General features: G+C 38.2%; 5 protein-coding genes across 9 annotated transcripts; 4 read left to right on the forward strand and 1 right to left on the reverse strand.

Annotated features, from left to right (window-relative positions):
- The first annotated feature begins 932 nt into the window (after nucleotides 1-932).
- On the forward strand, nucleotides 933-3,174 carry LOC111592267 (cationic amino acid transporter 4). Its single transcript, XM_023304365.2, has 2 exons — nucleotides 933-1,227; nucleotides 1,294-3,174. Exons 1-2 carry the CDS (start codon nucleotides 1,086-1,088, stop codon nucleotides 3,144-3,146), a joined length of 1,995 nt encoding a protein of 664 aa, XP_023160133.2. The 5' UTR covers nucleotides 933-1,085; the 3' UTR covers nucleotides 3,147-3,174.
- A 3,705-nt stretch (nucleotides 3,175-6,879) lies between these two features.
- LOC111592277 (tribbles) lies at nucleotides 6,880-12,688 on the forward strand. The gene is made up of 2 exons (XM_023304378.2): nucleotides 6,880-8,218; nucleotides 11,629-12,688. Exons 1-2 carry the CDS (start codon nucleotides 7,335-7,337, stop codon nucleotides 12,287-12,289), a joined length of 1,545 nt encoding a protein of 514 aa, XP_023160146.2. The 5' UTR covers nucleotides 6,880-7,334; the 3' UTR covers nucleotides 12,290-12,688.
- Nucleotides 12,689-14,756: 2,068 nt separating this feature from the next.
- On the forward strand, nucleotides 14,757-16,413 carry LOC111592271 (F-box/WD repeat-containing protein 4). Its single transcript, XM_023304370.2, has 3 exons — nucleotides 14,757-15,178; nucleotides 15,241-15,819; nucleotides 15,881-16,413. The coding sequence occupies exons 1-3, from the start codon at nucleotides 14,991-14,993 to the stop codon at nucleotides 16,326-16,328; spliced, it is 1,215 nt and encodes a 404-aa protein (XP_023160138.1). The 5' UTR covers nucleotides 14,757-14,990; the 3' UTR covers nucleotides 16,329-16,413.
- A 432-nt stretch (nucleotides 16,414-16,845) lies between these two features.
- Nucleotides 16,846-23,517, reverse strand: LOC111592257 (pantothenate kinase 3). 5 transcript variants are annotated; one of them, XM_023304339.2, is made up of 7 exons: nucleotides 21,615-22,192; nucleotides 19,721-19,899; nucleotides 18,308-18,600; nucleotides 18,118-18,243; nucleotides 17,873-18,049; nucleotides 17,675-17,810; nucleotides 16,846-17,601 (listed from the first exon to the last, which is right to left on the reverse strand). In XM_023304339.2, the coding sequence occupies exons 1-7, from the start codon at nucleotides 21,940-21,942 to the stop codon at nucleotides 17,311-17,313; spliced, it is 1,530 nt and encodes a 509-aa protein (XP_023160107.1). In that variant the 5' UTR covers nucleotides 21,943-22,192; the 3' UTR covers nucleotides 16,846-17,310. The 5 variants fall into 5 exon arrangements, with proteins under 5 accessions (XP_023160107.1, XP_023160112.1, XP_023160113.1 ...); XM_023304344.2 differs by lacking the exon at nucleotides 21,615-22,192 and adding an exon at nucleotides 20,677-20,864 and having other exon boundaries at nucleotides 16,847-17,601; XM_023304345.2 differs by lacking the exon at nucleotides 21,615-22,192 and adding an exon at nucleotides 22,946-23,517 and having other exon boundaries at nucleotides 16,848-17,601.
- Nucleotides 23,518-23,714: 197 nt separating this feature from the next.
- On the forward strand, nucleotides 23,715-25,381 carry LOC111592258 (charged multivesicular body protein 7). Its single transcript, XM_023304346.2, has 4 exons — nucleotides 23,715-24,287; nucleotides 24,347-24,563; nucleotides 24,619-24,828; nucleotides 24,895-25,381. The coding sequence occupies exons 1-4, from the start codon at nucleotides 23,811-23,813 to the stop codon at nucleotides 25,338-25,340; spliced, it is 1,350 nt and encodes a 449-aa protein (XP_023160114.1). The 5' UTR covers nucleotides 23,715-23,810; the 3' UTR covers nucleotides 25,341-25,381.
- The last annotated feature ends 6 nt before the right edge of the window (nucleotides 25,382-25,387 follow it).

The following is a 25,387-nucleotide window of genomic DNA, read 5'->3' on the forward strand; positions in this document are numbered from 1 at the left end:
CAAAGCATCAATAAAATTCTTCTTTATGTTTTAGCAATTACTTCTGTTGTCAGTTATACAAAGTTTTTTTAGCAACAAAGAAATATATACAACATGTTATGTATATAAATCTATAAAATTCTACTTCATATACTAAATATTATTTATTAAATATAATTTATTTAAATAACTTAAGTTGTGTGCAATGTGCATATAAAAGTAAATACAATTAATTTTTGTCTTCATAAATATTTTTTCATGCCTAAAACTATGCAACATATTTTTAATTTAAAAATTCCATAGCATACTTCGATGGGCAGTCAAGTTACTTATTCCGTTGTAAGTTTAAATTTCTATAAAAACATAAAATAATATAGTTCATATAAAAAATAAAAATAAAATAAATAGTTCTCTACAAGGAAATCAATTTAAGCGAAAACTAAGATCTCTAATAGCACAAGCCAAAAGCATTTAGTAAGTTAGTAACAGAGTTTACTTTTCCAAAAGGCTTTATAGCGCTAAAACTGTAATCTGTAATCAGAATAGTTAAAAGCTCTAAAGATAAGGATGTCTACGTAATTTCTGATACTTTAAGCTAAATATGCAAGCAAAAATATTTTTTTAGGCATATAAAATTATCTATAAGCGAGTCATATCTCAGTTAAAAACAGAAATCAAAACATTACGAAATGCGAAAACTTCATTGAAAGTTTACCAACACTGTTTTTGTTGTAAGCAGTGTTGGCAACGCTGCCGAAGGGGAAGTCGTAACCAAGGCAAGGCCGCGGGGGCGCCTAGTGATTGCTCCAATGAAAAATCAATACGGACACAGCTGTTCGTGTACAACAAGTGCAACGCGTAAAGGAGCCGCAAAAAGGAAATTAAAGCAAAAAAGCAGGAAAACAAATACAATTAAAAAAATTGAATAGATCATATAGATAAACACAAATCAGTCAATTAAAAAACAACAATTGGGAGAAACGAGTGCATTTTTTATATGATTTTCCTGTGACATATGGTCGAAGTGCGACTGTTGTGGCAATAGAGAAATACTTTTACATATATACACAATATATAGATCGAGGAAGGAATTTCGCAGTGCAACTATGCCTAGTTCAAGGCGTGCCATATTGGGCCACATCATGTCCGGCATATGCACGAAGATGAACCGCACCAAGCCGGTGCCAGCGGATGTGATGGAGACTCCGCTGAAGCGCTGCCTCACCACCTTCGACATTGCGCTCTTGGGTATAGATACATATAGCTGAAAAGTATTTATCAAATATAAAATATATATCTATATATAATCTGTAGGCATTGGCCATATGGTGGGTGCTGGCATCTATGTGCTGACTGGCACCGTGGCCAAGGAAATGGCTGGACCTGGCATCATTTTATCTTTTGTGCTCGCCGGATTCGTGTCCATGCTGGCGGCGCTGTGCTATGCGGAGTTCGGCACGCGCGTGCCCAAGGCTGGATCGGCATATGTCTATACCTATATATCGATCGGTGAGTTCTGGGCCTTTGTCATTGGCTGGAACATATTGCTGGAGCATATGCTAGGCGCCGCCTCAGTGGCACGCGCCTGGAGTGGCTATGTGGACTCCATGCTGGGCGGCTGGATAGCCAATACGACATTATCTCTGATGGGCGGGATTCATGAGCCAGGGCTGGCTGAATATCCGGACGTGTTGGCCTTTCTCGTCTGCATTGTCTATGCCGCGGCCTTGGGCAGCGGTGTCAAGGCGACGGCCGTGTTCAACAGCGTGCTGACCCTGGTCAACATCGGGGTCATGATGGTGGTCATTGGCGTGGGCTTCTGGTATGCGAATACCGACAACTGGTCCGAGGCGGAGGGTGGCTTTTTGCCGTATGGCTTTGGTGGCGTGATTGCAGGTGCTGCTACCTGCTTCTATGCGTTCGTTGGCTTCGATTCGATAGCCACGTCCGGCGAGGAGGCCAAGAATCCCGCCGTCTCCATACCAATCGCTACAGTGCTGTCCCTTTGCGTCGTCACGGTAGGCTACATCCTGGTTAGCGCCGCTCTCACTCTCATGATACCCATTAGCGAGATTAATCCGGCTGCCTCGCTGCCCGAGGCCTTTGGCCAGCTGCAGCTGCCGTGGGCCAAGTACATCATCTCCATTGGCGCACTCTGTGGCATGACTACCACTTTGCTGGGCTCACTCTATGCCCTGCCACGTTGCATGTACGCTATGGCATCGGATGGTCTGCTCTTCAGCTGCTTTGGCCGCATCAGCCAGAGCACCCAAGTGCCACTGTTGAATCTGATTGTCTCCGGACTGCTGAGTGCTGCTCTGGCTCTGGTCTTCGATCTGGCCAAGCTGGTGGAGTTCATGTCCATTGGCACACTGCTCGCCTACACCATTGTCTCGGCCAGTGTCATCATACTACGCTATCGTCCACTGGCACACGTGGGCACCCCCAATCCTGTCTATGCGCCGGATACGCCGGATGAGGAGAATGACGAGGATGCCGATTCGCAGTCGAGCATTGATACAGCATCGCCGACGAGTGATCTGATTGAGGGCGCTCTGGCCGGCCGCCTGAAGCCGCAATTTCGCTGGCTGGAGCCGCTGCTCGGTCGCTTTGCACCTGGCTCGGTGGTGTCGGTGGCTGTGCTGCTGTTCATTGTGTTGAGCTTCGCCATCTGCCTGGAGCTGAAGGTATCCTGGGCACAGCTCTACTCCGGCACCTGGTGGGCTCTGCTTGTCTACGGTTTCATCATCTTTGCAGCCAGCGCCTGTGTCGCTGTCATGGCTGTGCACAATCAGAACACGCGAGGCTTGAACTTCAAGGTGCCGCTGGTGCCCTTCGTGCCAGCACTTGGTATCTTCAGTAACATAATGTTGATGGTCCATCTGGATGCCTTGACCTGGGTGCGCTTCTTTGTCTGGGTAACCATTGGCATGGTTGTCTACTTCCTGTATGGCATACGGCATAGCAAAGAGGGCGAAGCCTGTTCCACATACTCCATACTGATGACCTCATCGGAGGCAGGTAAACTCAACTGGGGATCCTTCAAGGCTTCCAAGAATGTGGCCAAGCATACGGTACTCGAGCGTTTCCTGGGTCGCCGGAAAATGGATGATAAGAAGCCCATTGTGGACGAGGAATGCGATGATAATGCAGAGAGTCCAAATTAAATCAATCAATGGGAACACGATATTATATATATATATATATGTATGTATTTATATTTGATCTGTTATTCAATTTACATCAATCGAAAATTATATATATATATATAAAGCTTGTTGAAACGAATATGTCGGAAGAACACAAATTAATGTAACTCTACACCTCCAGATGATCATACCTATATATACATATGTTATACCTGTATATGTGGCCAGCCCTGCCTGTAACAATTGTTAATAAAGTACCTACCCATCCAATGTTATGTACTACCCCACTTCAGAGAACTGTCTACCTATATATATACTCTCTCTTATATCCCTTATATGTGTACATGATATATTTACAGAATATAATAATAACAATAATTGAAACATATTAAAGATGATATATTAAAGTATATTTGAATCGTTTGATATATGTATAAATATATAACATACAATTAAATATTTATGTAAACATCAGCATTTTAATGATAATTTATTTGAATGGAAATATATGAAAAAGGATCTATAGTTTGGAAATCGAAGTCAATTCATAGTTGTCAAGATTGGTCCTTGGTTTCTAGAGAACTCTCAATTCCATGAGGAACATACCCCATAGGTTGACCCGTAAAATCTCAAGAGCGGAAAGTTTGATCAAAAATATATAAGCTTCTTACAACTAATGCCTTAGCCCCGAAAGTATGCCTTATAACGTAACGATCACATCATCTAAAATTTAAAAAAATATCTGTCAAATCAATGTGTAACGCAAGCATAATTTGGATAGATTGTAAATGCGCTTCCGGTGTAAACATATGGCGAAATTTGCCACAATTATTAAGTTACAGTATAGTCTGACTTGCTATTTCTTATATTGATAAAAAAAATTACAAATATTTTAATTTCAATTAAACTTAATCCAGTATTATTTTTCATTATTAAAATTATATATTTGTTAAAATTATAATTCGTGTTATTTTTCAAAATACTTTACATACAATTTATACATTTATCAACATATGAATCTGCTCAAAAGTGATTAAAAACAAAAAATATGAAATCATTTAGATGGTTCGTGAACTTTAGTGTATTTCATGCGAGATTGAAAATTCATGAGCTCGTGGAATGTCGCAGCGCTAATCTATCGAAATGAACTTACAAGCCAAAGTGTGAATGCACAGGAGAGACAGAAGAAGAGAAAGAAAGAGATAGCCCAAAAGCATCGTCATATATAAACAAGTTCGCATTTCGATGACGCAGCTATGATGACGCATACAAAGTATCCGAACTTCTCACACACACACACACAACTTTGTACATGTGTGCGTATGGCACCCGAGACCAAGGCCTCTGCGCCGAGGGAGAGAAAAAGCGTTTCGTGCCAGAGCTTACGAGCTTGGCAACAACAAAAATCTGAAGCTAGAATATGTTCGAATTGTGGAAAAAAAACGGGTTTCGAACGCATGACTTTTTGATGGAGCGGCATACAGCAGGCACTTATTAAGAAGCAGAGACAACAAAACAGTTTGGCGCTATTTCGCAAGCGCAAGTGTCCGTTGGCACTGAGCTTAACATATTTGTATTTTGAATTTAAATTCAAAAATTAACGCTCGCAGCGTGCGTACACACATACAAATGCATTTGAACACATGTGTGTGCGTGTACATATATACTTATGTGAGCATACTACAGCTTCAACATGTGAGATATCAAGTGAATTATGCTTCGTATAGTTTCGGCGTTTCACGATTTGAATATTTTCCGTTGTAATTCAGCTAAAGCGAATCTCATTTTAATAGAGAAACAGATTTTTATGTATTTTGCTCTTTAGAGGTCTTCCGGCTATGTGATGTGATGTGATTTGATGGTGGCCCCTAAACACAATATTCATGTCTACGCGCCTGTACCAATGCCATTGACAAGTTTTGCTCTGCCAGATTCGTGTATTGAAGCAGCACAAGGTGATAGTTGAGGATGCCGGCTGTTGTTAAAAAAAACGCAACGTTATGGGGCAGAGGAACCAAATACGATACGATGCGACGCGATGAATTCAAAGTGTACAAACAATAAGTGTACGAGGTCGGATTCAATTGTTTTAAAACCTAAAGATAATGTTAATAAGTCTAAATTAATCATTTTGAATTGCAAAGTCTGCCAAAAAGGAAATGCAAGAATTGCTGTAAGCTAAAAAGCTGTGGAATTGTTTTTCATGTTCATTTAGCTTTAAATTCTTTGTATACACAAAAGTAAAAGCCTAACACTTTTCTAGCACACCTCGCACTTGGATCGACAGATGAATGCACACATGCACAAATGCATACATCTGTTTTTTTTCGGTTGCACGTTTGTACGTATGTATACTTGGAAATCACCTTGCAACAGCTGCAACATCCTCGGACGTACAGCCATCCCTCACAATCTAGGGGTTGCTGATGCAGACGCGGAGTTTGGAAAATGGAAATCTACCTGTAGTTGTAGTTGTCTTTACCTGCATACACGCATACAGATGTACACAACATACATCTGCATTGCATACATGTGCATGTGTGTGTCTGATCTGCTCTGTGCTCTGGCATAATTCCCTGTGTAGGCCAATGATCTTTATTTTTGAGTCGCAGCTGCTCAACGAAATCATAAACTGCGACGCGCACATCGAATAATTATTGCAGGCATTTCATATTTATGTACATATACATACATATACATATACATACATAAAATATATATATCGATACATATGAATCCAAGTCGATAGTTAATCATTACCTGATTTGATTAATTGAGAGACTTGATTTAACGTCAGTGAAAGTGCATTATGGAATGCAAATGAAAAGTGTGCTGATTTACTTCGTGCATGCATACACCCATATTTACATGCACACAGCATGCGATCGCTCTAGCTGATACAGTCAGCGTCTTTCGGTATTCACTGTATATGTATGTATGTATACGTAAATATATTTAATGTTTGTGTGCATGTATACACATTCAAAGCATATAGGGGTAGTTTTCAAGCATTGAAAACCCATCAGACGCAGGCATATGGCTTTCAAAATCAACGTTTCATTCTCAATCGAACATTTCCGTATACATTTAATTATAAACGTAAGCGTACAGGCATGCAATGTGAAGGCAAGCGCTTGTATTTCAACGTTCCACGCAATGTTTTCGAAAATAACGTCGCACTAGCCTAACTTTCTCACACATACCACTGCAACTATTGAAAATGCAGCCCTGGTTGTTTCAATTCCGCTTGTTTCAATTTATGTGTGCTCATTGATGTAGAAGGTTACTCACTGAGAGCCGGTGTACAGTTGATTTAAAGCGAGTATAAATAGAGAATTATGACTGACGTCATGTTCTTAAAATATTGAGGAAAAACGGCAAAACAAGCTTAATATAAGAAAGTTTACATAACGTACTGAATTTTAATTATTTATAAATCAAATAAATATAAATATAATTACTATTAACGCTATGACCATATATTAACTAACGTAAAAAATTAAGATTAATACCATTGAAAAAATTGATTATTTTTTGTTTATTTTATAAACAAAAATACATTAAAATATATATGAGTGTATAGAATTTGTTAAAATAATTAAGAGCTCAAATTTCAAAAACTACATACGTTTAATGGCAGCACAGATAAGAACGCTGTCTGTTGTGTGAGTGTGACGTCACATATCTTGTTTCGTTATCTCTCACTGGTGCGCTTAAGTCGCGTAAGGTACATAAGTGAAACGAAAATGAGGATTGCCACCATTTATATTTCGGAGAGCAACGCAGACAGACGGGCGCGTTTCGTTTCATTTCGCGTGTGCGAGTGAGTGAATTTTGTATCGTTCGATTTGTTTTAAAATCGAAAAACAGCCGACTACAACGTACGCGAAATTATATTCGTTTATTAAAAATATTTCGCAAGCAATGTGCTGTATTGCGTCAACCAAGTGAAATTGAAGTCAGCACAAAGATCCGCAAACAAAAAATAAATAAATAAGTTTACTCGCACTTACACACACACACACACAGAGAAACGAGCGAACACAACTAAAAGGAAAGACAATGAAAATGCCAATCGTGAGCTAAAGTCAAATAACAGTTAGTAAAGTGAATAAATAGCAAAAACTGTGATAATTGTAAGCTAGCAAGCAGTGCATAAATAACATTTGGAACCCCAACAACAAACAAAGAACAACAAACAACAAAATGGTTAGCAACAGCAACAATACGAGTGGACTGGAAACCAACAAAGTAGTCAGCGGTCTCCTAACAGCACTAGCGACGTCTTCTGAAAACAGCAGCAACACCAATACCGGCAGCAGCAACAGCAACATCGACGCATCGTCGGCTTCGAGAGCAGCTGGTAGAGAACAGCGAGTGACGCCCGCATTGACTGTGTTTACATCAGCTACGTCCAGTCCCTCCCCAATTGCTATATCCACGCCCACAAAAGAGGCGCAAATGCTGCAGACACTTAGGGAGAAGCTGCTCCGTACGCCCGGCAGCGTCCGCGAATTACACGCTTTGAGCTTTGCGGAACAAACAAACATCAATGGTAGCATTAACGCCTTTGGACTGAGCGGGGAACAGCCTGTTAGGGTGATCAAGAACCGCTATGTGATCAGCGCCCAGCCTAATCACATCTCAGCCGCGGCAGCGGCCAAAACACCCGCCTCTTATCGCCATCTGATCGATCTGACATCCTCGAATCTGCAATGCATGGACGTGTACAATGGCAAGCAGTATCCCTGCAAGATTATCAACGAGCCGCTCGATAAGGTGCAACGCGCCTACTTTCAGCTGGAACAGGACGAAGAGCTCTGTCGCAGCACCATCTATGGCCATAAGCTGATTCGTGATGCCCACGATTTGGTGCCTCTCTCCAAGAATCGCACCTACATCATCAACGCACCCGTCCAGCATGTCTATGAAAACCTCCATACGTACATCCGACACGAGAAACGTCTCTGCGAGCAGGAGGCACGCGCCATCTTTCATCAAATCGGCCAGACGGTGCAGGTGTGCCATCGCAACGGAATCATCTTGCGTGATCTCAAGCTGAAGCGCTTCTACTTCATTGACGAAGCGAGGTTAGTATGCAAACAATTGCCATGAACTAGTAACCTGTTGAGCCTCGCTTCTCTCTACCCAAGCTATCGATATTTTCAATATTTACTGCAGTCATGGCTATTTCATTTCATTTATTATTTCACAAAAACTTCAAGGCAAAAACAAAGCTGAATTTTCCGAGTGATTTGTTAATAATTGATATTTATTTATTTCTAAGCTTTTCATAGCTTAACGCATATTTTCATTTACCTCACTTGACTCGCTTTCTTTTACCCACTTTTACTGTTAGAACTAGTTTATTATTTTTTGCGTTTCTCAATCTGGCAACACTGTGTCACTTCCATTTAGATTTCGCTGAGCGCCACTACTGTATTGAGTTCATATATGAGTATAGTTCCAATTCTAGCATACTGATGTATTTACATACATAAAGACATACACATAAGCATACTTATGCGTATGTATGTTGTGTTGATGGCTTTCGTAATCGATTGGTAGTGACCCTTCCCCGACACCCGCATGTTAACCGCCACCACCACTACCAGCAACAACAACGGCAACACCAACACTCACACACACACATTCACACCTCGCTCACATTTGCTCGCTGTACTGGTTGCATATCTTTATTTTGCAATTCGATAAAAACTCGTTATGAGCAACAGTTGTTGTTTTTTTGTGTGTTGGTGTTATTGGTGCCACAATTGTTGCTCTTGTTATTGGCCGACGTTGTCGCTGTGGCTGTTGTGTTCGGTGTCGGCCAGTTGTGGGTAACATTGAACATTTAAGAAGTGTTGCAATAAAAAACGAATAGATCAACAGCAGCGACACAATATGCCTGTAAATGTATGTCTGTATGTGTATTTAGCTATGGGAAATTACTGTACCTGATGAAATACATCGGTGTGAATAGAATATTGCGTTCTTTTATGTAAACTTTTTAGCATGCTCAATATTTTAGTCAACAGTGTACACACAAAATACTGATAATACAGCAGCAACAAACATACATACATATATCTGGAGCGTACAAAGTGCTCGCAGCGAGGTTCCTACTCTACTCATTTACTCGTATACGTACATGTGTGTGTGTGTGTGTGTGTGTGCTTATACGTGAGTACAGTACACTTCGAAATGTTAGGCTCACCTTCAAAATTTGTACTGTGCGATTGCAAAATAATTCATTTTTGTATTTCGCTTTTTTGTACGTACGAAGTGCATACGTCAGACGAATGTACATATGTTCATATGTATTTATTTATATACGTAAGTTTGTATGTATGTATTCTTAATCTTGACTCGTGGCGAGCAAAATAACTTTTCTTTTTTCGTACCTATTTGTCTCTGCTGTACCTGTTGATTGTGAGAGGCACAAACGTAAATCCGATTCTCTTGGTATATATGTTGACTATATATATGTATATATGTGTCTGTATGTATGTGTGTATCTATATAGTTCTTACAAATGAGGCAATACTGTTGGATGTTTTTGAACTTTTTTTGTTGTTTGTATTGTTTTCACGTTTCCATTGCCAATGCAATTAGCAAATTTATTGCATTGACGTTTTCCGCTTTTCGTGTTGCCAACTTGTTTTTACACAAAAACGTATTTATTTTTTACACAATGCAAGCTGTATGAGACTCAAGTATTTAATAAATGTTTAGTTGCTTGTTGTTAACTAAGCAAATATGTACTATCTTAATCTTTCATTTATTATGCACAAATTTATTATCTTATTTGTGCTTAGGTAATTTCACTGTATAAAACTCTCAGAGCTTTCATTATTATTGTTTACTTTTTATTCAGATAAAAGGTGAATAGAAGCTTTTTCTTTGCAAATAAATTACTCACCCTTATGAAACATTTGCTGTACACTCGAATGTTTCTTTATTATTTCAAAGACTGACTCAATTTCAATTATCTCAACAATTGAGACAGTTTGCATACAGTATAAAGTATACACAATTGTGAATTGCAGATATTTTTGAAAACAAAAAATATGGCATCAAAATATATAAATATAAAATGAGTTGAATGCACTTGTTTTGCAAAAATTTGTATCATAAAGATAATTGTAAAAATTGTAGGTAATTTACGTATTAAATTTAAATACTAAAAAATGTGATTATACATAATGAAATCAATAATCGATTTTCTGACATCGATTAGCACGTTTATATTATATATTGAATGTTTACATATACCCAATCTAAGCCACATGCATTTATATATATGCATACTCTTACGCTTACACACATATATATACGCACCCATTCAACTTTAAGGTCAAATTGTGCTACGGCCCTGACTCTGATCTTCTGTATGTATTTTCATGTATTATTATTTTCGGTTCGCGCATAGATATTTAAATAGCATTTAAATTAGCAGCACGTATTAACATCGTCTTCCTCCACACCCAGCCCACCTCTCCTCTCAAGTCTAATTGACTGTGTGAGTATCTTTTTGGAAAATACAATTTGTTAATTTCAACGCGAGCAAGAGCGAGTGAGAGAGAGAGAGGCAACAGTATTGTACGCTCTTCAAATGAATAGGCTGCGCAATGCTCGCCTCCCTCTTCTATAAGCAAACAAGGTCGCTTGTTGTAACAGCTAGACTACACGTTGCTCTCACTCGCTCTCGCTCTCTCTCTCTCTGGCTTACTCTCTCGCGCATGGATCGTATTTTGTCAGCTGGCGTATTGTAATTTGTGTTTGATGGCAAAAGGCGCGCTCAGTTTTAATTTTGGTTGCTCATTTTTACTCAGGGTCAGCTCGAGGTTTTTTCATTTCGTGTATACATTGATAGGTTCATATGTATTCATTTGTATGAATGTGCGTGCGTGTGTTTGTTTGTTTGTTTCATGGCACAATCGAAAAAATAATATTGCTGAGTTTTTTTGGCGCTCACTTAATTATCTTAGCTTTTAACTTTTTTTCCAATGTTTATTATCTGTTGTCATTGTTGTTTCAACTTTGAAGCCGTAGGTGGAGTTGCCACAGCCACTGCACTGTGTCACTTACAAATAGGCCCAAGTTGAGCGAGCGCTCTCTTTGTTTCTCTCTAGTTTTTTTTTTTTTGCATGGAAATGTAGGCCAATGTCAACATGGTGTCACCGCTCTTGTGTGTTTGGGGTCGCCAGCTTTGTCAGAGATGGGTGCACGTCTTGGCTCTGTGTTATATCAATTACATACGCTCACAGCAAGTTCGGCTCAGTAAGGCTGGCAACGCCATCAACGCCAACGCCAACGCAATGCCAATCGATTTGTGTGACTGTGTGTGTCTGTTGTAATGCGATAGTAAATGGCAACACTATCAATTTTAAAAATGATGCAACTCTGCATCTGGCTGCGATTGCAAGCGCCACAGAGACAATAAATAAAATGGAATTAGCATTAATTTTAAATGTTTTTATTTATTTGTTGATTACAGAACTAAACTGCAATACGAATCATTAGAGGGTTCCATGATACTCGACGGCGATGATGATACGCTTAGCGACAAGATCGGCTGCCCTCTGTACACAGCACCGGAGTTGCTTTGTCCGCAGCCCACGTACCAGGGCAAACCGGCGGACATGTGGTCATTGGGTGTCATACTCTACACAATGCTTGTTGGCCAGTATCCATTCTACGAGAAAGCCAACTGCAATCTGATAACGGTAATCAGGCATGGCAATGTCCAAATACCGATGTCGTTATCCAAGTCGGTGCGCTGGCTGATGCTCTCGCTGCTGCGCAAGAATTTCACCGAGCGGATGACGGCAACTCATTTATTCCTAACGCCCTGGCTGAGGGAGCAGAAACCGTTCCATTTGTACCTGCCAGTAAATGTGCAAATTGCCGACGATTGGGACGTTGAGGAGGATCAGGATAGCCATGAGAGTATGGTGGTGGGACACATGAGTGAAATCTGCAAGATGGATGATGATAAGCAGGAGGATGAGTTTGATGATGATATTGGCGTGGAGCCGCTAGACTATACGCACACTACTTTGGAAATGGCCCAAACGAGCAGCTCTAGCTCCAGCTCCAGCCCTCTGAGCAGTAGTTCAACTGTGATTGAAGCAGACGCTGACGAGGATATGGGCTGACCTAAGCTTGACAAGGAGCCAAACACAAAGCCACTGGAAGCTCGCTCTCTCGTATTCGCTGGCGTGAGATCTTGATTGAATTCGAGATTCAATGCAGTGGACCTCTCTATGAGGCGCATTGATTACCTGCTCTCTGCGACGATAGCCAGGGCTAAGGCGGCCGCGCTCTTCATGTCAACATCCTTTTCGAAGGTGATGCCCACCTTTGATACTCGCACTCGTAAAAGACTTTGTAGCCTCGCTCACCTTACACGTACACAAACACAAATATTAGATAAAAAACTCACTGCCTTCCAAACAGAAACGAATTGTTAGATCGTTCTCTACTTGAAGAATCCTTTTAATTGTATGCTTCATATATAAGAATCCGAATTCGTATACGAATCGTCGTAACTGCAACTGATTCTTCCTAATAGAAACTTATGTACAATACATAAATTAATATTTTGCTGTAAATTGTTGTAACTTATCAATTTGATGGAAAGCATTATTTTCAATGTTTACAATGGCAATGAATGCAAATTGTTATTTATTATATAAATCTATTTTTTTTAAAGTTTTGCGCATATTATGATGATTGAAAGAAAGAAAAAAAGTGAAAATTATGAAACGAATAAAAACTTTGATCTCACTTTAAAAAAACATTAACTTTGTGATCTTTTACTTAACTAGTTATTAATAATTTTAATATTTTAGGATGTGTTTTTAACCATATAAGCATGTTTCTGAAATTGACTAGAATAGCTGCTGAGTTGGTATTTGTAACAGTAAATCAAGTTAATGCGACTTTTTACTGTCAACATCATATGCTGAAAGCCAAATTAGATAATATCCTTCTCTAATGAAAAACATTTCCTAATAGTCATTCAAACGAAATTATATTTGCTAGTATCAGTATTATATATGCTAGTCATTGACTATTTACCTTGATTGCCCAAGTAAAAGTGTGTGGGAATATCGACTGCTTAAACACGTGCGAAAAATTAATCTACTGATAAGAGCCTTATCAGTTTATTGAATGAGGTTGTTGTTTTCAATGCCAAAGAGCAAAGAAGTCTTTGCCGCTGGCTCTCATATGATATAACTTTTAGAAAAAGTATGCCCTATCAAAAGATGAAACGTGTTTCTAATATTTATATGGAAGTATATGAAAGTATAGATATTTTGTATATATATTTATATTTGTATATTTAAAAGAAGGATGTGTTGGACAATATAAGATTGGAAAGGGAATTTTTTGAACAAAAGACCCAAGTACACAAAAAAACCCCAGTTCGTATTTAATTCAAGCACTAGTCAAATAGGGGAAATTAAATATACTTGTGAAATTGCTGTAATATTGCAGTGTATATAAATCAATACACACAAACCTCAACATTACAATATGCTTTTTTTATTATTTCTCAAAAATTCCATTAATACGAATTGCCAAAAAAACTTATATTTACTAACTATTTAGTTAACGACGCAATAAGCCAGCCAACGTAGTGTCGACGTGCCAAGTTCTACGTAGCTAGCGACGTACTTTAGTTATCACATACACATATACATTCACACACACACACACTCGTACACACACTTATATATGCATGTATAATGTATTATAAAATTTGCGAGAGAATTTCGTAAGAACGTTAGACCTGCAAAGAGTAACGTAGGCGCCATTACCGTCTTCTATGTATGAGACTGTCAACAACTGAGTTGGGAATGTTGGAACATTTTTAATTAGGTGTGGTTGTGCTTCTAGAACTTTTTGATAGTAGATAAGAATGTGCAGGTGAGAAATAAGAAAGAAATTAAAGATAATTAAACCTCTTATAAATTATGTTAATGTTCTATAAAATTCTGGAGATTTATTGATTAGTTATAAATCATATTTTGTTTTCGTAATGCTGCTCTACAATGACTCATTGAACTTATAAGCTTAAGAATCGACCATGTATGCAAATAAATAAAAAAATAGCAAATAATTCTTTTTAGTTAACGGCTAGCATCTCAGACGACAAAGGCATGTGCTTTATTTTGGTATTTAGCGCAGATGTGTCTCTAAAGTTCTATTACTAATTTGAGAAAGACTGTGCTAAATAACTCTAAACGCATCGATGTGCACTGACAACACTCGTGTCTTTTGGCTGGTTTCACAACCTGACATTTAATTGATTGGCTTTATATGGCGGGGGTGATTGATGCGAGGTGTAAGCATTAAAAAACTTTATGTACATATACACAATTTATAAATAACATATGTGTATAGCACAAGATAAGCCGCAATTTAAAGAAAGTAATATATAAAAATTGATATATATATTTATAACTATAGTTGTTTAAGTCTACTGTCCGTTACATATTTTAAAAGTTTGAATGCAGCTTTGCGTCTGTTGATTTTTGACAATTATCGGATTATCGATATATTGCACACATAAGTATCGAATACCAAATTTGACTGTTGATAACAGAGAATGTTAAGTTCTTGTCGCTGTTGTGCAGTTGGCAAGAGGCAGACAACAGAGTGTCAGAAGGAAGGTGATTTTCTAATAAAACATAATAAATCCCGTGTTTCGAGATATTTTTGTGCGTATGATGTTCATAGAAGGGAAGAATACCAACTACACGTCCAAACATTACATAGTAATAAATGCTAGGCATAACCAAACAACGTCAATTAATGCTGGTGACGATTTGAATATACCAAACCAACAAAATGAAGCTTACAGATCTAAACATCGACTGTCTTTTGAGAATTTTTAAATATCTATCTGAACGTGAACTAATTATCCTGTGTGAGGCGAGCAACTATCTGAACGCAGTCATCGATCAAAACATTTTCTACGCCATGACAAAGGATTTGCTACTATGTGGACATAGAAATAAACCATGCGTGGAGCGAAGGTAATATATATCTTTCGAAATCGAATTGAAATTTGATTTCTTATTCAATTTATGCTTTCAAGGAATCCGACGCAGTTGAGTTATTTGCGACGTTTACAAATAGCTAGAAATTGGCTTAAAGGGGACTATGTGGAGCGACATTATTATCACCACGCTCAGATGTTCGCCTCGAAGCTTTGGTTGGACTCGGACACCTTGTATATAACTCATGCGAATTATTTGCGCAAATATCGTCGGGCTGGTCCCGAAGCGCTGCAACGACGCTATGAGGAGGAGATCAGCACTCCCACCTTATCAGATATATCTGACTTTGTGAAGAAGCAGGACACCATCTTTGCAGGACGAGTGTGTGGCACCTGCTTTGTTAAGGATGCCGATGATATTACGGAGCAGCCAATGCACCATGCCAAGGAGTATTTGTTCTGTGTGGATTTCCTGGATGATGTTTACGTTACCAGCACAGACAACTGCTGTAAGCTGTGGAAACGTTCCAAAGAGTTTGGATTGACTCATTTTGATCTATTTATGCGGCTGGGCCATTCGTTTAAGTCTATGAAAGTTAGCAACGATGGTCAGTGGCTCTATGGAGGCTTATACACGGATACAGGACGCAGAGCATTGCGTGCTATTCACGTGGAGAGGTATCTTATCTTATATATGTTACATATTCCATGCCTTACATATGCTTACTATATCTTTTAGTGGTGAAGAGCTTGTGTTCAACTCAAACACCATTTCCATTTACGATCTAAAACTAAAAGATGATCAAGTCTTATTCACTGCCAATTTTGATACTACATTTCGCATGTTCGATCGACGAACGGATCGTGATGTTGCCATATGGGAGGATCCTTTTGACTCGTCCATCTATTGTCTCGAGTATGACGGACTCTATGCCGTGCTGTGCGGTGCAAAGCATCACAGTCGCGTTAATCTCTACGATATTCGTGTGCCTGGCAAATATATACAGCTGTACTTTCCGGGACGCAACACTGGACGGCAGCAGTACAGAACTTCGCCGGTCTATAGCCTTGCCTGTGATAGTCAATACATGTTTGTGGCTACAGATCACAACTTGCGCGTGTTCGACTTCACCACAAACTATGGTGTCCAAAGGGATTACAGCCATTTTCTTGATACCATAAGATAGTGAAACTAATTGTAATGTAACATTTTGCTTCATTTTTACAAGTAAATTAAATTAGTTCTCTATGTAGATCAATGCATTTAGATCAATCAAAAAATAGATCATTAAAAACGTGTTACCTTCTACTCAATTGTTGAATTAAATTTCATAGCATTCGTGTGTTGTTTGCTTACCCAGTTGATTATCTGTATATATTTATTTGCATTTTGCCTTTCAGCTTAGAGAATCCAAATTGAAATATGATTTCGATTAACAAATTGCATTGACCAGCTTATTGAAATAGTCGACAAGGTAAAATCTTATAATAATAGACCACAAACTTATATTAAACAAAGAAGCCTTAAAATTCACTGAAAACATTTTTATGTTTCACATAATCAAAATTGTTTTAAGGTAAAAAAACTTAACTATAATAGTGCATATGCATTTAGTATATTGTTTTATGAGCAATTTCTTGAAGCCTCTCTTAAATAGTTTACGAATTTCATATCTCAATGTGATTACATTTGTCGTATTGAAATTAAAATAGTTTAAGAGAAGCCTGTTTATGCGTTCAAGTATATGGTAATACTTTAATATATAGTATGTGTGCTTAAACTTATGATTTTGGAAAACAAATTTATAGAACTACCTGGCGTCCAATAATAACGTTCGAAAAATTGCGTGTGGCTTTCAATTGTATTCAATTTATGTATATTATCATATTATTATTTATCATAAATTGAAGCCTTAATTTTGTTGCGTTTTAACAGGCACTTCATCAATTCAGTTATCAATTATCAATTTTCATTATTTGTGGTTTTCATTCATTTACAATTTGTGCATCTTCTACAAGTGTAAACTTAATCCAAGTGCAAAAAGTATTGTTAATAGGGAGAAAATGCATCAATTTGTCAACCCCTTTTGTTCAGTTTCAATATTATTGTTTAAGATGCATAAGTTATTTATATGATACAGTATTTGATACTCAATTTAAGCGAAGTGACTATCTGGTTGTGCTATCATTTGGCTTATCTGCTGAGCTTGCTGTTTCTTTGGACGGCTCCGCGACACATTGTTGTGGCGTTGTGTTTGGTGGCGGCGAATGATCCAGACTCTCGTTAAGCGCTGCGGCTAGTTCCCCATTAAACTGCAGTAGGCAACCCAAGGCACCGAAGTAGCCTTCATGTTCCAAAAACAGGCCCTTCATGGTGCCATTGGACCAGAACTCCATAGCGTAGGCAAGCAATTTCATTGAAATGGGATTCACGCGCAGAAAGTTGCCCACAAAGACGACCTAAAATATGGCAGTAGTTAATATGATAATATTAAGAGCAAGGCTTATCCAAATCATAGGCAGCTAAACTCACTTTGTCGATCTTTTCATTCAGAGCGCACATTCGCGCAATTGAGCCAATATTGTTTGTAATTGTGACTAGCGTAGCATTTGCGAGATCCTCCCTAGATACCGAAGAGCGTTTGTCGTTTATGTGCATCTGACCAAAGCTACAGTGAAGACACACACATGATTACGTTATCTATGAAATACAATTTTATCTATTGCCTACCTTGAGGCCACTAGATCTCCTGTCAAGCCAAATCGATTGTAGTCGCCGCCGTAGATGTCCTTGACTAATTTATCTACTTTTCGATTGTCACCCTTTGTAGCCAATTGAATGGCTTCTTCAAATGTTGTGCAACCAGTAAGCAGGCAGCACAGGCCTAGGAATGTACCACCTCCCAAACTGTAAGAAAGATACGAATTAAGAAGAGTTAGTTAATAGTTCAAGTATGGTCTTTATAGATTGCTCACCTAGTGCCGGAAATCCGTTTGTAGTTGTCTGGCCCGTAGACGGCCAGGATGGATACGCCAGAGCCGACATTAACCAAGATAAAGGGAAACGGCTGTGAGAAATTAAACGCACGCTTCTCTGTCTTACTGCAGTTGATACGAATGTTTAATAACAAGTTATTAGACTGGAATATCCGAGAGGAATACCTACATAATTTCTCTGGCATTCTCGTAATAATAGCATTCAGTAACATTGTGCATATCGGCAAAGAGTATGCCCTTAATCAGTGTGTCCAGCTCATCGAACTTGGCCAGCTTCATATTGACTTGATCTCGAAAATCCTTTTCAAACTTAAACGCACCGCCGCCCGTAGCACAGACCGTGGTCACCAGCTCGGCCATACCCTTTTGCTTGGCCAGTGACAGAAAATTACCCATGTCTGTGGTCTGAAAGCGGATGAAATGCAGAGAGCCTCGTCGCTTTCGAATCTCAACATTGTCCATCTGAAACCAGAATTTCGATTCAGTTCAATACAGTTCCATATACATAAATAAATTGCATACAATTGCCAGTGCTCAAGTGCAAAGCTTAATCATAATCTAGATTTCACAGACCGCTCCTTATTACAATTACATAAGCACACGTGAACAATCAAAGTTTTCGAGACAGGGAATTCTTCTGCGACAAGCGTTGCGCGTAATTAGCGACGTAAATAAGCCGATAACCATTTAAAATATAGAAAACGCACAACAGGAAGTCAAAAGTCAATGAATGCTCTACGTAAAGTAAACTTGTCGTCAACGACAGCGGCCTGCATACAATTCAAGTTCCGGACAGTGCTGTCAATTCAGCCGGTTTCTAGCTAAATCGAAATGTATAAGAGTGGGATTGATCATAATATCTATAATGTTCTATAGTACTTGACTCAAGAAGATATCCGACAAAGCTTTCTTTTCATAATTTAGAGTTCTCAAAGTTCAAACTTTATATTCTCTATAGATAACTCTAACTATAATATAATGCTGTGTATTAGAGAACTTGTTACTAAAACGACTTATATCTAATTGACTAGTTGTAAAAAAAAATATATATAAAAAGGTAGATATATATTCTAGGCATTGGCAACAGTTTCGAAAGTTTTCCCCACATATATATATTTTAACTTTCTATCTGAAATGTACGCCAGGTTCACGGTTAATTCGTGCCATTGACGTCTGTGACGAAGCTCTACTGTCATAGATCGTCGCAATATACTAGAAATTAGCAGAGGAATCATTCGACCTGGCTCTAAACCCGGTGATCTCTACCGATTGCACGCGCAACTCACGCCAGATAATGCATACTGCTTAAAGCTAATGTAAATTATTTTCATTTTCGGTACGTAATCGCCAATGATTGAGGGAAGAAATTGAAATAGTATTGTAGGAAAACAAGCAACGCGTTGTAAAACAAATCAAAACTGTTAGAAAATATTGTGTGTATACAAATATGATCTCTTCATACATATATATGTATATATTATATACATAAATACACAAAAATTATATATATATATATACATATGCATATATAGACTAAATATAAATACATATATATATATTTATACATAATTAATAAGCTTACCTGCAAGTGCGTGTCGCGGTGTCCTGTTTTACCATATGCCGAGTTTTTAGTTAAATACCTTCGGATATTACGTAAGATACCCGCCTCGCAATCCTGTTCATCGGGCGTTATATCCTTCGGCTCGAAATAAACCAATTTTGTGAGTGTTCCGCCAATATCCATGCCAAACCATGGCATTGCTAAAACAGTTAATAAAAAACGAGAATACTTAATTTTAGACCATATCGAAGAATGGTAAATAGAGTTATTTGGAGAGCACATATATACGCACATATATACGCACATATATACAATTTTTCAGGATGGCATAATCTTCGTATAACTAGAGATTTGTGAGCTACTAATACACAAATACTTGATCTATGCTGAGGCGTCATTTTCGTTTCATTTTTTGCTCTACTAAACTGCTAAAAAAATTAAAAAAACTAAACCTATCTGCTTGATTTATTGAATACGAATGTCTTGTCAAACTTTCAAAACTCGGATTTTGTTTCATCCAAAAAATTCAAAAATTGAACAGATAATCGAATTTTGAGAACAAATCATTGAATTGTACATCAATTAAATATATAATTTGGTATCTACTATAGCTTTTAAGATAAATAATATTAATCATAGATAAAAATACTTTATAGGCAGGTTATTGAAACTGCGTCATTTTGCTCTTTCAAGTTGTAATCTAATCTTCGAAAACGTTATCAAACAACCAATATAAAATGTAAATTTAACAAAACAAATATCTTCAATTATAATTAAGTGTGTGCCCATTGTGGCATGTTCTTAGGCACAAGTCTATAATATCGAATTGATTTTGAGAGTAGGAGAATAATGTCTGTTATTGGTACATTATGTATATTTATATATATATCTCCGTATTGATTCCAAGGTTCATAACATGTGCTTAACTAGGCTCTCTCTCTCTCGCTGCCAGTTCCTTGTTAAAGTCACGCACGTACCGCTTTTAATGATGAGATCAAAGATCGATGTAAAATCCAATATTTCAGTCATTGCTTAAGTGTAAGAACTAATATTCACTATTTCACGGCTGTAATGTGTATATCTAACGTGCGCCAATAAGGTGCGACAGCATGTTGTTTAATTTCAGCCAGTACGTTATTAACTCCGGTGGACAACTGCCTAGATTAAATATTACGAGTAGCGTAACTGGCGTTGAACATATTGGCAGTTCGAATCGAAAACACATGTGCGACGCACTCTCAAAGAGCGAGAGAACGATCGATGCATGCTTATCTATCACTTTATGCGTCGCTTGGTTATCGGCCAGTTAAGAAATTCTAAAATGACCGCTGGTCTCTACCTCGGTTACATTAAGTCACAAAATTAACCACTTTGCTATCTAATCGCTACATTTTTATTATATATATAAACACAATTATTGTGTTGTATGCTCAAAAAGTTATGACTTTAATAAACAAACTCGGCAAAGTTTCTAAACATTCACCGTTAAACCGCTATATCAGCTGTTTGCTTGAAAAACGTAAAGAGTGGCCTTTATTTTTATCTACTTTCCATGTGTTAGTAATGCACAGTGAGTGGAACAGTCGGACAGAGAGACAGAGAGAGAAAGAGAGTACAACTTAACTATGCTTTCATTTTACTATTATCATCTTAACGAAGACAAGGTTGCCACATTGCTAAAAATTGGGGACACATAAACCAAATCATTCGATGAGCTGAGATTGCTGTTAAATGTTTAATTCTGTGACCTTCCAAATTTGTATACTTGATTCACAAACTGTTTTTGCGTCTGCTAAAGATAACAAAATCTGCTCTCGTTCTTATCATTTTCACAAACACAAATTGAGCTTTGATATGGATCAGATGCTTTGTGTTATTCCATAATATATTCGACTTTGGATGGCGCGTTACTTACACATCAACTCATCAATATTAGGGATGTGTTTGGCGGGCTGTAGGCATGATTCACTTAAACAGTTATCATTCAAGTTGTCATCTTTAACATTAACATTATTGTTATTATTATTTTTGTTGTGGTGGCTGGATTTGGTTTTGTTACTAACTCCAATGGCCGCACGCCACGAAGCGCGCCATGAATTTTTTTTAGTCGAGATCATTTGGGCCGTTGTTGGACTGGCCGTGGCAGCCAGTGAGGCGTGTGTTGATGATGATTTTTTGTCGTTATGTAATTTGAATATTTTCAAGTTGAACGAATATTTTGAGTCGCGCGCGGGCACTTTCATTTTAAATGCGTCGCGTGTTTGTGTATTTAATATCTTAACGAGTTTTTTGCACTGAGCATAGCAGTCATTCAGTTAGTTATTCTCAAGCATTAGCTGTTCGTGTTTGTATTTACATTGTTGCCAGCCAGAAAGCCAGCACGGTAAACGATCTCAAAATAAAAAAGAAAAAAAACCAAAAACGGTCAGCTTTGATTTCGCCGTTTTGTTTTGAACAGGCAGCGCGCGTCGGGCATCCGTTTGACCGATCGCTAGCAGGCGTGAAACGTGTTTGAATGAAATTTCATTGTCACTTCGTTAAAAACGATGCCAATACTGCGATGCCGACCATTCAGCAGTGGCAGCGGCGGCGGCGGCGACAGCCGAGCTGGTGTCTACGTCACAAGCGCGCTTCAACCAAATACACATATACATACATATAGCCACATACATGCATGTACAACTTTTACATACATAAGTATATTAATGAGGAGACATCGTCAAGCGAAGCCCAACTCAAGCATTGCGAAAGCAAATTTCAAAAATAAAATCAACGATCAAAGTTGAACTAACCAAATACCCTTGACATAAGCTTGATCTGAATGCACGACGGGCAACGGTCAAGTCAGATCAGTGTAGTATCCAATTTAACAAGATCAATTACAATGCAAATCGTTATTTCGAAGACAATCATTATTTTACAATCATAACATTCAAATCAAGTGTACTGATTTTGTATGCTAGCTGAGCGCAAGAAAAGAAAGAGAAAAAGGTTAGGACAAGTGGCGCCCAAATCAAAAAAGTCAAAGTAAGCTTTCGAGCTTGTATACGTACAAACATATCTACGTATACTAATGTATATGTGACATTATATATATATATATACTTGTAAAAAAGAGGGCAGAAACAAACAAACAAAACAAATTGCGCGTCGAAGCTATAATACTCTTTACAATAAGCACCTGTACAATAAGACTTGGATATATGTTTTTAATTAGAGTATTTCAATTATTTAAATTGCACTTACCTCTTCCCAGCTGGTGGCAGAAAACAATTTCATCATCCTGCATATTGAAAATATGGCACAATCCGTTACAGTCAAGAGTCAAAGACCGGCTATGGCGTATATTCTAATAAGTTGACTGCAGCTGAAAACGTAGGACAGCCGTTGCCACCTGCAGCAGTTGTTGATTGTTTTGTTGGGAGTGAGCGTTGAAGTTGTATTGCGGACGAGCTGCGTTGGTAATGGAACAGCCGCTGCTCACATTGGCTAAGATGGCTTCTGGTCGTCGTTTTCGTAGCACGTTACGCTGTTGGCATTGGCATTGGAAACCGTTTGACGAAAATATGTTTTCGCTTTGTTTACAATCTGTTTTTGCCGCCTGAAAGTTGAGTGCTGTTCCAGCTGTTAGTGGCAAATTAAGATTTGAACGGCAATATTGTTCAATTCTTATTACTGAACTTCGCACTTTGGAATTAAAACTTTATAACAATTACGATAAAAATCTAAATCTAGTGGCCTTGCACGCTTTCTTCTTCTTGGCATTAAATCAGAGCAGCTGATTGCTTTGTTTTCTGGTCCAGACTAAAGATGGGCTGCTAGCCAAATATCGATTGGCTATGTTGTCTGTGATTTTACTGACCTGCTTGTTATCGATTAATCCACATTATACGCTTAAATATCGATAATGTTTAGGCATTTTTGCGAAATATCCAAGCAAAACTGGGAACAAAACAAAAACAATTAGAAGTAAACAAATCAAATGTGAAAAAATAAGTTTTTATTAGAATTGTCTATTCTTGCTGCATATATATATATTTTTTACATAGAAAACAAGGCAAATATAATCTTCTAGTTCCATATAAACTACGCAGATTGTTTATTTTTAGCCATGAGCACAAAAAATGATATAAGAGTCGTGAATAATGGGCTCAAAGAATTTAAGTTTCCGCCTGTTTGGCGGGATAAATCCAAAATAAAGGTGTTATTTGCAAGCTTTCATCCGCGTCACTTCAATATCGAAGAATATGATGCAAAACTAATATTCTGGATGGATCTTATAAGACAATACTGTACCTATTTGGGAAAAGCAAATTTTAGTTTACGCGAGCTCCAATTACAGTTTATGCGCGGCGAGCAAATACCTGCCTGCCTTGACGTTGTGATGGCAGAAATGGCGCAGCAAAAGCAGATTCGTCTTCGTACCGAATACGAATCCGATCCGCTGAACACTTGGAGGGCCTGGATCGTGAACAGCTTTGTAAAGCGTCCTCTTTGGCACAGCTGGCAAAAACTGAAATATAGCATTTTGGCAAGAGATGTTATTGCAGAATCTTTTGTAGAATGGATTCACTTGGATGTTCTACGTGTGAGTAATGCTTCAATTTATTTGATATGTATTATGTTAATTAGCTTTCTGTCCAACAGACAATCTGCAGTGAAGTGGAAGAAAAAGTATTGAGCAAAAATCGTGGAAAATTGTTGCATTTAGAAGCCTTCAAGAAACTGTGCAATACATATCAAATGCGCATTCATGAAGAGTTTTTGGACTTGTGTCTACTTACTCTACAGGCACGCCGGCAAGTGGCCCTACACTATAAAATCGAAAGGCAAACCAGTTACGTGCACCTTATCAAAATACCAGGTCGATACTGAAGCACGTTCAGAAAACTATTTTTGTTAATCATTTTATTTAACAGCTGACGAGAGTGCAAGTCTGAATATAAGTGAGGCAGATCTGGCTATGCATAATCTGGAGATGACGCAGGCTAGTCTGGTTCAACAGCTGGAATCGCTAGAAGACGAAATTAAAGTCAACGATGATAAAGCGCGTCATTATGTTAAGGAAAACAAAAGGCAATTAGCGAAGACTTATCTAAGAAAAAGGCGTTTGTTGGAAAAGAATTACGGTACCGCATTGGACTTTTAACATGATTCAGAAATTTCCTAAGTTTATTCATTTTTTTTATTTATAGAGCGACGTAGCATTGCGCTGCATAATATAGAAACCCTTCTATCAAATGTGGATGACGCACAAAACAATGGCGTAGTGCTGGACGCATACAAAATTGGAGCTAAGGCTCTGCAGACGGTTCTCAGCAACTCCGGTCTCAAGTACGACAACGTTGACGAAGTTCTGGCCGATGTACGCGATACTTTGGATCAGCATCGGGAAATTCAAGATGTTATGTCAAGTAGCACAGCAGAAGTGGCGGCCAGCCATGACGAAGAAGAGTTGGAAATAGAGCTAAGCAGTCTGATGGGTGGAAATGATACAGCGAAACCTTTAAATCTGTATAATAATAACAATAAAACTGAGATTGTAATTGAGGATGACCAGCTAATTGCCATGTTAGATGATCTAGAGGTAGAGGATGGTACTCTCTCTCAAATTAGCCAGAAAACACTGGAATCCCTGTAAAACATATTTATGTGATCGTTTAATAAATGTAATATTTTCAAGATTAT

The sequence above is a fragment of the Drosophila hydei genome, unplaced genomic scaffold (genome assembly GCF_003285905.1).
Source record: "Drosophila hydei strain 15085-1641.00,03,60 unplaced genomic scaffold, DhydRS2 tig00000001-arrow-pilon, whole genome shotgun sequence".
NCBI lineage: Eukaryota > Metazoa > Arthropoda > Insecta > Diptera > Drosophilidae > Drosophila > Drosophila hydei.